This window comes from Trichoplusia ni, chromosome 2 (assembly GCF_003590095.1).
Source record: "Trichoplusia ni isolate ovarian cell line Hi5 chromosome 2, tn1, whole genome shotgun sequence".
Classification (NCBI taxonomy): Eukaryota; Metazoa; Arthropoda; class Insecta; order Lepidoptera; family Noctuidae; genus Trichoplusia; species Trichoplusia ni.
The window spans coordinates 15,219,184-15,231,618 of NC_039479.1; the positions used below are offsets into that span (position 1 = coordinate 15,219,184).

The 12,435-nt window shown below is 33.3% G+C and overlaps 5 protein-coding genes across 8 annotated transcripts; 2 read left to right on the forward strand and 3 right to left on the reverse strand.

Annotated features, from left to right (window-relative positions):
• Positions 1–1,977: 1,977 nt before the first annotated feature.
• On the forward strand, positions 1,978–2,987 carry LOC113508381 (anaphase-promoting complex subunit 10). The gene is made up of 3 exons (XM_026891382.1): positions 1,978–2,220; positions 2,396–2,632; positions 2,713–2,987. The coding sequence occupies exons 1-3, from the start codon at positions 2,112–2,114 to the stop codon at positions 2,922–2,924; spliced, it is 558 nt and encodes a 185-aa protein (XP_026747183.1). The 5' UTR covers positions 1,978–2,111; the 3' UTR covers positions 2,925–2,987.
• On the reverse strand, positions 2,978–6,460 carry LOC113508379 (translation initiation factor eIF-2B subunit epsilon). Its single transcript, XM_026891379.1, has 10 exons — positions 6,278–6,460; positions 6,079–6,203; positions 5,785–5,976; positions 5,469–5,652; positions 4,948–5,192; positions 4,692–4,811; positions 4,282–4,592; positions 3,839–4,018; positions 3,309–3,589; positions 2,978–3,224 (listed from the first exon to the last, which is right to left on the reverse strand). The coding sequence occupies exons 1-10, from the start codon at positions 6,368–6,370 to the stop codon at positions 3,015–3,017; spliced, it is 1,941 nt and encodes a 646-aa protein (XP_026747180.1). The 5' UTR covers positions 6,371–6,460; the 3' UTR covers positions 2,978–3,014.
• Positions 6,461–6,542: 82 nt separating this feature from the next.
• On the forward strand, positions 6,543–10,553 carry LOC113508378 (Bardet-Biedl syndrome 7 protein homolog). 4 transcript variants are annotated; one of them, XM_026891375.1, is made up of 15 exons: positions 6,543–6,896; positions 6,981–7,104; positions 7,200–7,314; positions 7,493–7,622; positions 7,696–7,889; positions 8,085–8,265; positions 8,346–8,515; positions 8,600–8,717; positions 8,792–8,932; positions 9,183–9,421; positions 9,498–9,656; positions 9,734–9,843; positions 9,949–10,051; positions 10,171–10,286; positions 10,379–10,553. In XM_026891375.1, exons 1-15 carry the CDS (start codon positions 6,795–6,797, stop codon positions 10,522–10,524), a joined length of 2,148 nt encoding a protein of 715 aa, XP_026747176.1. In that variant the 5' UTR covers positions 6,543–6,794; the 3' UTR covers positions 10,525–10,553. The 4 variants fall into 4 exon arrangements, with proteins under 4 accessions (XP_026747176.1, XP_026747177.1, XP_026747178.1 ...); XM_026891376.1 differs by having other exon boundaries at positions 7,493–7,613; XM_026891377.1 differs by having other exon boundaries at positions 6,991–7,104.
• A 43-nt stretch (positions 10,554–10,596) lies between these two features.
• Positions 10,597–11,498, reverse strand: LOC113508380 (ferritin-2 heavy chain-like). Its single transcript, XM_026891380.1, has 2 exons — positions 11,007–11,498; positions 10,597–10,860 (listed from the first exon to the last, which is right to left on the reverse strand). Exons 1-2 carry the CDS (start codon positions 11,397–11,399, stop codon positions 10,648–10,650), a joined length of 606 nt encoding a protein of 201 aa, XP_026747181.1. The 5' UTR covers positions 11,400–11,498; the 3' UTR covers positions 10,597–10,647.
• Positions 11,499–11,579: 81 nt separating this feature from the next.
• On the reverse strand, positions 11,580–12,231 carry LOC113508382 (probable 28S ribosomal protein S6, mitochondrial). The gene has a single exon (XM_026891383.1). It carries the CDS (start codon positions 12,116–12,118, stop codon positions 11,666–11,668), a length of 453 nt encoding a protein of 150 aa, XP_026747184.1. The 5' UTR covers positions 12,119–12,231; the 3' UTR covers positions 11,580–11,665.
• Positions 12,232–12,435: the final 204 nt, after the last annotated feature.

Here is a 12,435-nt window from a genome sequence, read left to right on the forward strand (position 1 = left end):
GATAGTAGGTACTGATACTACTGACACTTTTTTTTAATTCTGTATTTGTTGTTTGACTAAAAAATACCTAATTAAATAGTCTGAAAAACACATTTTCAAAAAAATATCAGATTCTTATACTGTAGGTATTTAATTATATGTATAACGTAAATTAAAATCTCTTGTGATGGAACTTATCAGTAATCTTTTTACCGACAATTGACTTCACTAGACCTCACTTCCATAAGTTTCACAATATTTGCTACATTACATTTTCCTTATGTTAATGAAATTCAAATTGATTTATTGAAATAAAAAAACACTTAAGTATCGAATATTTAAGAAATTTACCAGAGGATTTTTTTTGCAAATACAGTATTGTATTCTACATATTTAATTACTAGCTGTTGCCCGCGACTTCGTTAGAAGATATAAGTTATGATTTATATCTACCCTGTTCTTTCCACATTTTCCATTGTATCTTCGCTACTATTAGTCGCAGCGTGATGGTAGGTAGATAGCCTAAAATCTTCCTCGATGAATGATCTATTGAACACAAAATTGAAAAATTCTTTTTTCGTTCCTGAGATTAGCGCGTTCAAATAAAGAAACAAATAATCAAACAAACAAACTCTTCAGCTTTATATATTAGTAAGTATGAGAATAGAAGTATAGATAAGTAGGTATGTATTTAATTACTCTCTCCTTCATTTTCTGAATTAATATTTCTGATTCTGATTAAATGTGTGACGAGTAACTTATTTATGAACTGAACATAAGACCCAATCTCGATCTAGAGCCCGACAGGGACCTTAGATAAAGACTTGTTAAAAGAGCTATTTATTATACATAGCTTTTATTGAACTACTCATTACTCTTTACCTCAATAAATGTCCCACAATCAGAAACTCCTGTTCACATTCGCATAGGTTATTTTTATTCGTAATACTTGTACGCTATAGTCTCGTTATTCAAAATGAGTTAAGAATGGCATAACTACGATTATGTTAGTGGACTTATGAGTACGAATCTCACGTTTGCAAAAAATAATAAGTTGTTCCAATACACCCTCTTCTTAAGGGGTCTGGACTGAAAGCTATTGTTGTAGTCAAGCTACCCCGTATCACCGTGCACTCCTTATTTAAACGGGAATAACTACATACATACATACGAAATAATAAATTTACCGGTTACTTTTGTCCAAATAAAACTAATAGATATCGGTAACTTAGGGTGGTTTTTTTATTTGATGTTTTATAACTGATGGACTGATTTTCAGCAAAGGCACATCGAAATGCGGTGTTTTGGACTATTTGTGACTAAGAAGTTGAGATGAGAGCTGCCATAAGTATCTAAACAACAATTCAAGAATCAGAACATAATATAATGTACATCGAAGCAACGGTAGAAAAACTTGGTGGGCGAACTTAGTTATTTTAATGGTTGCTTATTAAATTGAGTAAAAGCAGATCTCCTAGATAATGATTGGTTATCCACATCCCTGCGTACCTAATTCGATTAATAATAGCATTATCTCTAAAACATATTATGTCTTTATTCTGCTAATAATTTTTTTAATATGTACTTTGTTTTTCGGATAACGCAACAATCGCAACAAGTCAAGATTATTAATTTTAGCAATAGAGATATAATCATGAACGCCTTGGAAGAATTTCTGTTTCCTAAATGTCGGTTTGGTTAGACTTTAACCGCATTACTTATGCATTGTCAGTTTACTTAGTCCGTGTATACTTTATAATATATGTAAAACTATTAATGGGTTGTTATCTGCTGAGAGAATTGTAAAAGCTGAAACTAAACAGTTTTTAATATAGTCTGCTTCAATATAGATTTTTTTTTAAGAAAATGTAATACGTCCGTAATACCCTTTTCAATCTCATGCACTTGAGGTTGAGCAAAAATGTAAGAGCTCCGAGCCAGAATAAAAGTAAAAATCATTAACTGACAGAGAATTTGACAGCTGAGTGGACTGTTAAATTTTAATGTCAATCGTGTTAAAAGAAAAGCAAACAAACGACCGTGTTTGAAAAATTAAATAAACATTATTTCTTAAAAATATAGAACTTTGGAAAAGTAGTGTTACTAAACAAGTGCGAGCGAACTGTGTTGAAATGGAGTTAGCAATGGCTTCTGAAAAAGATCCACTCGTGAGCGAGAGGTCAGGAACTGTCCGCGAAGTTGGGAATCATGCCATTTGGAGTTTGTCGTCATGTAAACCAGGTCAGTAAATCATGCAAGACTAGTTTTTATTGTATACTATGTTTTGAAGTTCTAGAAACAACCATTAGCATTCAACAAACTAGAAAAGTTATTAACTTTCTCTAAGTTAAAATTATTATCAGAATGCCAAATATTTCAATCCTCCAATTAATCCACTCCAAAATTCTAATTACAGGGTTTGGTATAGATCAACTACGAGACGACTGCATGGACACTTATTGGCAGTCAGATGGCCAGCTTCCCCATCTTGTCAACATTCAGTTCCAGAGAAAAACTATGGTCTCTCATATTTATATATACACTGACTACAAGTTGGACGAGAGCTACACTCCCAGCAGGATATCAATTAGAGCTGGGACACATTTCAATGATTTACAAGAAATTGAAGTTATTGAGTTAATTGAACCAAGTGGTGTGTATTACCAAAATTTTACAATAAGTTTATGGCATCTCTGATTCTTTTAACAAATATTTCTTGTACTTTTATTCCAGGGTGGGAAATGATTCCAATCAAAGACATTCATGACAGACCAATCAGAACCTACATGATACAAATTGCTGTACTAAGCAACCACCAGAATGGAAGAGACACACATATGCGACAGATAAAAATACATTCCCCTTGTGAGCCAACGTCATTTGACATAAATAAGTTTAGGAATTTCTCTACAGTACAGTTCCAGCAATATGCAACTATTCGTTAGGATTAATTTAATTTATTATGTAAATTATTGTATTAATGCCAAATAAAATTAAGTTTGTAAGAATATAGTGTTTATTTACAAATTTACAAATCAGTCTGAGTCATCACTTTCTTCACTGGCTTCTTCAAGCCACTCAAAGAATTTCACTAGTGATGTCTGGTTTGCAATAGGACTCTCATTCTCCTCCAAGTCTTTGTGCCATTCAATCAAAGAGTCTTCATCTACCACATCAGCTTCATACAGCAAATGGAGTATTTGGCCAGATTTTCCATCTAGCCACTCGCATTTGATACAGCTATCCTGAAAACAGATGAATACATTTTTTTATTCTATGACTCTGTTTTTAAAACTTTATATTAGGAAACATATCAAATTTTTACTTACTTCCACAGCTCTCAAACAATCCATAATAGAAGATTTAGTTTTAATGTAATTTGACAAAACTGGCCTAAAGTACTTCAATATGTCCTTCACAGTATTGAGGACATTTTTATTTTCAGCCAGAACTGGCATGCTCAGCAAGGCCCTCACAACAAAAAAGTTGACTTCATGTAGTTGAATATTGTATGCATATCTTGATGAGTTGATCTCTAATATAAGATAGTCATTTTTCAATTTCTCTTCATATCCTCTTGCTAAGCTGTCAATAACTTCTTGCAAGAATACTAAAAAAGAATTGAAATGTTATTTTAATTATTCTTCATTTTATTATAATTATTGATTTAGTGATTGCTACTCTAAGTTATTTGTAATTTATTAGATTACAATAACTTTTGAGAGCACATAACTAAAAAGAGGACTTTATTATATTCTGTCCCATTTCACATAAAGATCTTGCAACAGCTTCTTATATCCTCACACCAGGATCCAAAATGTTATATTAATTAACTAGTTATTTCTCTGTGAGCACTTACTGTTTGTATCATCTGGTATAGGAGAGTCTGGTAAAGAGGAGTCATCACTTCCATCTGAAGAGTAACAAGATTCACTGCTACTCCAGGTCTTCTCAAACCCAATGAAGTCATCACCACCACTTCCAGATGATTCATTCTCCCATTCTGTGCATTCTGATGTTGATTTCATCAATGTTTTTTCTGGAAAACCCACATAATTTAACTACAAATCCAATAGTGAATATAGGTTGTATTTCCACTCACTGCAGTCCTTATAGAAAATCATAACTCAGGCTTAAATGAATAGTGATATACTGTAGAGTACATTCAAAACAAGCATTATATTTTTTTAAACAATTAATTGTGTCGTGTGACACTTGTGTTATGAATATATAGATTGTTTGGTATTATAGCAACATTTAACTTGAATGTTTATGCAAGTTGAAGTATTTTATGATACATACCTTTATCAACTTCTGAGCTCTCCAATAATGACCCTTTTAATTGACTACCAGCATCAACCACAACATTAGATGCTATGATAGTACCATTTTCAATAACAGAATTCTCTTCTATTGTACACTGCTCATCAATAAAGCTGTTAATCACCTTGCAGTTATCTTTTATAACAACATTGTTCATAATATGACTTCCTGTGATTGTCACATTATTTCCAATGATACAGTTTTTCCCAATCATTGATTTAGATACAACTGTGTTATCGTTTATGTGGGTTTGTGATCCAATCAATACATCTTCTACCAATGAACATGATCTGTAATAAAAGATTTTTTACTAATTTGGCTGATGGCCAATGAGCACCAGAAATGTGTCTTGAAAAAATACATTCAACATACAAAATATGAAAACTCACCTGCTCAATGTTGATGACTTTTCCCTGAAGATGTGATTTCCCATAAAGAGATAATTGTTTTGTTTGGCTGAACCAGTTTCAAAGGACAAGGGGTATGCCCAGTTGTGAAGAACATCACGGCTGAAGTAAAAATAAATATATAATTTGTCTATTTGCTCTCAGGCAAACAATTGGGCATGCAAGTCCAATTTGTTGACACTTAATAGTGTACTATGTCACTTTTTTCTATTAAATTTAATATTTAACTGTATCTCACCAAACAGTCTGGTAGGTTTTCCAGTTAGTAACAGCTGCAGCATACTGGTTTCCTTTCAACAATGTATAATATAAGGAACTTGCGAGAATTTCCTCATTTATCAATATTCCATGTACAAAATCATCCCTTGTTTGAAAATCAAAGTTGTCTGAGAATAGTGGGGGCACTGAAGGTGAACAAAGGGCAATGTTTGCATCAGCCAAATTATGATGCAATTTCACCTCAGAATGATTCAATACCACTTCCTGAAATTTAACAAATTTACATTTCTAATTAACTATTCTATTAATTTTACTACAGATGAAAGTAAATTTTCATCTTTTAAAATGATGTATTTGCAGTTTTCAAAGAGGGACCCTCTGGACAGGGACAGGGTCCATCTTCATAAACTGCTACTCTATAAAATTAAATTTGCAACAGTATTAATTGAAATGATGGTGGTAAACTGTCTGATACTAATTTTAATAATAGTACTGTTGAAATGAATCACATAATTATATAAAAAAAAGAAAAATACATACCAGTGGAAGACTAATAGATTTCTCAGTTGATTTAGGTTTGTACTTATGGTGCATTAAAACCTTGTTGGTGTTAGCATCTGCTGCCAGGAATATTGGCTTATCAGAGCTTATCAAAGGATGTTCCCAGGCAACTTTCTTGTAGACCAGTGTCATTGCGGCACCTTTATCTTTTTTACATAACTGTCTGAAAATTGATTTGTTTACATAAAACTACACATATAGGGTAAACCTTACACTAGAATGTAAACAGTTAAATAATGATTATCCATTGGTTAGGTCACAAATGAATTTGAACTTTAGGTTTAAATAGTCTTACTTATGTTGTTCCAATAAGGCTCCAAAATTAATGTTGGTGATAGTATTAACCCCAGCTAATATGAAGTAGCCTCTGATAAGACCTGCCGCATCTATTTCCCGCATCACATCTCCCATTGTCTGACAACTGTCAGACATCATCACCTGAACATCCATGGTAACACTCCATATTGCTTTATTTTCAATACTTTTTCTAAAAATTATAAACAATATTTCAAGAAATACAAACAAAAAACATTAATTCAGTGCATACATAGCAATAATAATAAATTAATAAATAGGCTCCAATACTTACCGAATATAATCTTTAATAGATGGTCCATCTTGACAGCAGAATAAAATTACTTCACCTACTCCTCCGTGTGCCAGAGATTCCAGTATATAGTTAATCAGGGGTACTCCTGCAACCGGCAATAAACTCTGAAATATAAAATTATTTTAAATTTCTTACATTCAAATAATCTATTTCAGCATAAGTATCAAAATTAACTCACCATAGGCTTGCTTTTACTAATAGGATTAAAATGGTCATTAAATGTGTCCATAATAACCACAGCTTGGACGACATTTTCCTTATCTATCTCCATGTTTTTTGTCTTATGTGAAACTAAATATTATTAAGTAATTTTATAAAATGAAATTGTATCGAAAGAAAGACACGAATGTAGGTTTTGACATTGACGGATTTCCATGACGTCTATATGACAGCGGTGAGGTTAGGTTTAGTTTTTTAAAACGATAACTCAAAGTCTAGGTACAGGAAACTTGTTCAGGCTAAACTAATTAGACAACTAGTCTGCCACATCTCATTTAACTCTCCTTTATTTTCAAATCAATCAAAATATATCGTCATTCAATAGAATCGTTTATTTAATAAAATTCATAGCATCTTTGTGCTCAGCTGACCTGCCAATTAACTAGTATTTTGGTTTGTTACGTTTTTCGTTGCCAAGGTAGTATCGATGGGAATCTAATTAATTCAAGTCAAATTAAATATCTTTTCACAAAAATATGGATTACGATTTAGCGCGAATTGATTACACAGTATGTGGAATTACGTACCCGGATACTTTAAAAATAATGTCGCCTTTAGGTCCGAAGGTGGACCAAAAGGTAAAGTACCTACTTACTACAAGAACTTCAGGAGGCCCTTTAAGTACCTAGAATATAATGTACTGTAACTAATGTAAACTTTAGTTTGCAATAGGTGACAAAAACGGAGTCCTACAATGTTTGAGTATAAAAGACGAGGAACCTGTGGTTCAATTCAAGACACTGCCTGGCAAACCTATTACATCCGTGCAACTTGCGACCACAGCAGGTATGTCGTTTGAAGAATATTGTAAGCAGTGAAAGTCACACAATTTTCATTCCGTTGTAAATTACTGTAGCCGACCTTTTCTATCTGTTTTCTAGGGCAACAAGCAGATAAAATATTTACAGCTTCAGGCAATGAAGTCAAAGGGTATACGCGAAAAGGAAAGGTGTTCCTTTGTATTGAAACTGCGTTAACGGAAACCATCACGTCCATGTAAGATGACACCTACGCTTTGTTGACTCGTTTTTGAAATCATATCCAATAAACAGGGATATTGTATTCTTGTGGCGCTTGACCTCTTCTAGAGTCAGAAAAAATTGAAGTTAAAACATTATTATGCTCCGTCCAGACTAGTGACAACCGAATTCATTTTACTTTTAACATATTTTAGGTGCATAATCGGGAATGACTTAATACTCTGCAGCGGACGCACCGTCACTTTTTACAGGGATTTGCGCGAGTACAACTCTTACGTTTGTGAAGATAGAGTCCTCGACATAGCAGCGTTTGCGGTACCTAATGTTAGAATTATTTATATTTTTCCTGTCATAATTAATTGCTCATCTGTTTATATTAATTCTATGTTGTACACAGAGTACGAGGATTCGTCTATTAGTGTTGGTAGCTAATAAGGGAGCGGTACTCTTAGAAAATGGAAAACTTATTGCTCGTACGGTTATTTCATCCGGGCCTTCTCGCTTGTCAGTGCCTCCTTCTACACATGTGACGGACATCGTTGCCTTCTACGGAGCCAGTGACGGTTCCATAGGCCTGATTGCTTACGAAGAGCAAGTTTTTATTTTCAATTTTTAAATACTCATATTTACTTAACATTTCTTCTTACCTGCATGATATTATGCATGCAATGCACCAGTTGTGTTAGATGTTATGTTACTATATGTATTTTAGTCTAAATACTGTAGGTATTGGGTACTATGTAGGTAGATATACATTTTATAATAGGCATTTTATTATGTTAACAGATTAACATTGTCAAGCAAATGTTTAGTGGATGGTAGAGGATTGGGATCTGTGGTATGCCTCGGGTGGTACTACAATAATGGTAACTTCCATCTCAGCGTTGGTCGTCACGATGGCTCAATCCAATTGTACCTGATTGATATGGACAATTTTGGAGAAAAGCCAAGGCTCAAGTATACTTACGTGCGTTATCATATATGTATTTACATTAAGTAAGAACCATCCTACTTACTAGATAATATTGCTCTTGATTTCTTTTTCAGTTTTGTGGAGAACCTGTGACTTCTGTAGCTGGGGGATGTGTGAGCACAGAAGAATCAGAGTTACTCGTGGCAACGTTTTCGGGCAGAATTTTCGCACTTCGAGCAAGTCACTTAGTGAGCGGCGTTAAAGTACCACAAGATATTTTAGCAGCTAGAAGGGCGAAACTAGAGTAATCATTGTTTTATAATTTTACTTACAAAAGGATACAAAAATATTTAGTTAATAATTATTATCTTTATTCTGCATTTACCAGGGGAGAGGTAGCGCGTCTAGAAAAGCAAACAGCTAATGAGAGAGAAAAATATCAACAAAACACTCGTTCCTTGCATGCTGGATTATCCACACCACCTCTTCTGGATGTTCAACATGAGGTTTGCAACAGCCGAGGCTATTCAAACTTTCTAAGCGCATCTTATTAAGTTACTTACCCAACTTACATTTTTAGTTGTTGGGAGCAGGAAGCGATGGTTGGCAGGAAGTTAGAATGACATCGGCGGTACCTCTAGACATGCTTTTTATATATTGCAATCAAAAGTTACAAATGCAAACTGATACAGCTGCAGTCCTTACAATCTGCTCTTCAATGGTAATAATTAATAATTTTCTTTAAAACCAAATGCCATTAGTTTAGGTACCTAAAAAGCTAAGCAAAGGTAAGGTGTTATAATTATTTAATTTAACATTTAGATATTTGTTCAAGTAATATTTGTTTTTGTAAAAGTCACATGTCACAAAGATTGATTACCTTTTTTTTAAGTACCTACCTAAACAATTAAATCAAAGTATGCTGATACGTTTAATCCTAACTTGAAAAGCTCTCTCCGCATTTTGAACAGGAAACAGGTTCCGATATCCTAGCTTCTGTAAGATGTCAAGCAGGAACTCGAAGAGTGTGGATTAAGATCCGGTATACCTCAGATACTTTTATAAACTCTAGGCTGGAGGGTAAGCGCGTGTTAATCTACGTCTTACCAGCAGGCGCTCCAAGAGTTGCTCGTCTACTAAGTCTAAAATTACCAGCGCTACCGTATTATTCCAAACACGAATCCGAAAAAGATTTGGGGTCTTATGAAAGGTAGGACACTAACATATTACTTCCCTGTTTATTTCTACACCATTCAAATAACTAATAATATTATTGTTCTATGTAGAACTTTGAGTCAACTGCAAGTATCCGGAAACTATTCAGTAGCTGAAATGACATCTTGGCTCACGGAAGCTTTACCGGGTGAGCTTCCACGACCAGCGTCGGAAATAACCTTTGTCAGAATACACTCTCTTTTGGAAACTATTTTGATTTGTGAATACCAGTAAGGATTCTTTTTTCACGCGATATTTATTTTGGTAGATATTTTAAGCTTAGGTTATTAAAGGTTTTGTTATTCAGGAGGGGGAACGCAACTTTTAAATCAGACAACGTATCTACCATTGCGGTTTTACGGAATATCGTATCAAATTGTTCGGTGGAGAAAAATATAAGCGTGGAAATAACTTTCGGTAGGTCACAAATAATTTAATTTTAAGGTAGAAGGTACCTGGTGATAATAAGATACATGTAAACAGCAGTCCAGTTTATTAATCATCATATAATTTCCATTGCAGACATTCCGGAAGACTGCTGTGTACAGTCATTTAAAAACATAGAAAATAAATTTAAAGTAGAATATCAGAAAAATAAAGATTTAATTTTGAAAAACGCTATCAGGTATTTCAATCATGAATGTAATTTATTTATTTCTTTTCGAGGGAACTTTTATTCTTCAAGCTAGTTATTATTTTTAGTTTTTTATTCAAATAATAAGGTAGCTTATCTACTTATTGCAGCATGTTGGATTTGGACAGTTCAATGAATGAGGAAGGTCCTTTATTATGTCAAGAGTATGCTCGCGTTTGGGATTCTAAGGACAACATTATTAAGAATCAATTTAATGACCTTGTTGGTGAGCATGATTCACAAGCTTCCGAATTCTATTTAATGTTTGCTTTGAATTAATCATACTGGAAATAAATATGCAATGGTATTTTTTTTCAGAAATGGTTCTTCAATGGTACCTGGATTGGCGAACACTGTCTTTACACAATGATAACTATGGTAACGAATCTACGAAACTTCAAGCAGCTTTGAAAGATTGTCGACTGGACAATGTTCTGAAAATACTTTCAAGTAAAAATTCCTAATTGTATGTCAATAAAATTATTTCATAATATATACTCTTTACTTATTAACTTGTAAAAAATACACAGACATACTTAGTAGGAATGTTGCCTTGGCAAATTATTCACTTGAAAAATGTGCAGTCATTAAATTTTGACAGAATAGGGATACATTTTAGCCAATTTCCAATCATAATGATAGAGAGCATGATGATTATTGCCAAGGGCTGTCAGTTGAGCCACATGACTTGATATTTCATGTATTGATTGTATTTGCTCAGTAAGAAAAACAGAAGTTACAAATTCTGCATAATGGTAATCTTTAACACCTTCCGCAATTACCACACCTTGTTCTAAAAGCTGTAGAATAAAAACACTCATATATAATATTTAGCATAAGAACATATTACTCACAAATTCAACCCATTCTCCCTATTTTAAAATTGACATATTTCATAATAAAATTAATGGAGGCCTAATGGAGAAGAAGAATGTAAATAACTTACCTTAGTAATTTCAATTTCCATTTTATAGCTTTGTTTGAATGCATCAAGTAAGGTAGTATTTTTGTTTTTGCTTGGTGGATCAACACCACAAATATTAGGTAAACCGCCTCGCAAAAGCTGATATCTTATTAACTTTTCCATGTGATCTATTTCTTCTTTGTACATTTTAAAGAAGAAACCCCCTGCTCCATGTAAAGATTTCAAAGGGTGTAAGAATGATACAGCCAAGTTGAGATAGTCTTGGGCAGCTTGCTGTTCAGCCTGGATTTGAATATTAACTACCTCTTCAATCTTTTTACTGTAGTTATGATAGTCTAAATACCTCAATTTAAATAAATTTGAAATTTTTGTTAGTGAATACTTCAGTAATTTATGCGATTGATTTTGGAGCATTATTTTTAGGACCACTGATTCTGTTTTTTACAAAGTTATAGAATAAGTATCCTTAATTATATTTTCATATTGGCCAAAAATATTTGTATGACAATTTAACTTTCTAGTAGGCATTGAATAGTTTAAGAGATGCATTCTTAGAGCATAGATTATATTTTAGATGGACAGTAAAAATTAAAGTTAAAACAAAAAAGTACCTATATTGTTAAAATCTATTATTGACTATAATACACTAATATATTTACATCTAAACATTATAGATTTATTTACTTTTGGAAAGGATAATAATCAAGCCCCGAATTATACTTGAACTTGTAGGTAAAGCGATTAACTTGTGTTTTCCCAACGTCGATCATTTTCTGTACATCTTCGCGGTAAGCTGGAGGTAAAAGTTCTTCTTCCAAAGTACAATCATTCTTACTAGGTTCTTGAGCGAGAAAAACGCGCTGCCTTACGACGTCCACATCTCTTCGATATTCTTCCTTCAAGTCTGCTACAGCTTTAGTTGGAGTATCAATCTTAAATACGAAATAATTGGCTTCTTTGTGGACTAGGCCATGGGCAGTTGTTTTGTATGGCATTGGTCTAAATCCTAAGTTTTCTATATTTCTGATAATACCACCACGGTCGAATATAGCATGAGAAATTCTTGTGAGAGTCGTTTTGAGTTCAGGTTTTGGCATAGCCCGTAGCATTAAAGCTAACTCGTAGGTAGGCATCTTCGTTTAATTAAAAATTTACAATTCTTGAGCCCTGTTAAACTTTGTAGGTTATGAAATACAATAATTACACAGTAGCACTGACAGTTAGGTAGTCGGCTATTCTCACTCAGATGAAAACCTGTCAAAGTCATTTTGTTATACAATGTTGCCAGAACTTCGGTGGCTATGCAGAGAGTTGGCAAACTCAGGCAAACATATTTTGTAATCATTGAAATGAATACACTTTTTACGAAGCTTTGCGACTAATTGGTACTATTAAAGACGTTCAGTATTACAATAAAAAAGACTATAATAGATATTGAATGCAGGATAAT

Excerpts from the sequence above, each read along its gene's own strand:
- LOC113508381 (XM_026891382.1), top strand. The coding sequence starts at position 2,112 with ATGGAGTTAGCAATGGCTTCTGAAAAAGATCCACTCGTGAGCGAGAGG. Across the intron at positions 2,221-2,395 it reads TTTGTCGTCATGTAAACCAG|GGTTTGGTATAGATCAACTA; the intron begins GTCAGTAAATCA and ends TTCTAATTACAG. Across the intron at positions 2,633-2,712 it reads TGAGTTAATTGAACCAAGTG|GGTGGGAAATGATTCCAATC; the intron begins GTGTGTATTACC and ends CTTTTATTCCAG.
- LOC113508379 (XM_026891379.1), bottom strand. The coding sequence starts at position 6,370 with ATGGAGATAGATAAGGAAAATGTCGTCCAAGCTGTGGTTATTATGGAC. Across the intron at positions 5,977-6,078 it reads TCTATTAAAGATTATATTCG|AAAAAGTATTGAAAATAAAG; the intron begins GTAAGTATTGGA and ends TATAATTTTTAG. Across the intron at positions 3,225-3,308 it reads ATTGTTTGAGAGCTGTGGAA|GATAGCTGTATCAAATGCGA; the intron begins GTAAGTAAAAAT and ends ATCTGTTTTCAG.
- LOC113508378 (XM_026891375.1), top strand. The coding sequence starts at position 6,795 with ATGGATTACGATTTAGCGCGAATTGATTACACAGTATGTGGAATTACG. Across the intron at positions 7,315-7,492 it reads ACGGAAACCATCACGTCCAT|GTGCATAATCGGGAATGACT; the intron begins GTAAGATGACAC and ends AACATATTTTAG. Across the intron at positions 7,890-8,084 it reads GGCCTGATTGCTTACGAAGA|ATTAACATTGTCAAGCAAAT; the intron begins GCAAGTTTTTAT and ends TTATGTTAACAG.
- LOC113508380 (XM_026891380.1), bottom strand. The coding sequence starts at position 11,399 with ATGCTCCAAAATCAATCGCATAAATTACTGAAGTATTCACTAACAAAA. Across the intron at positions 10,861-11,006 it reads TGGAAATTGAAATTACTAAG|CTTTTAGAACAAGGTGTGGT; the intron begins GTAAGTTATTTA and ends TTTATTCTACAG.
- LOC113508382 (XM_026891383.1), bottom strand. The coding sequence starts at position 12,118 with ATGCCTACCTACGAGTTAGCTTTAATGCTACGGGCTATGCCAAAACCT.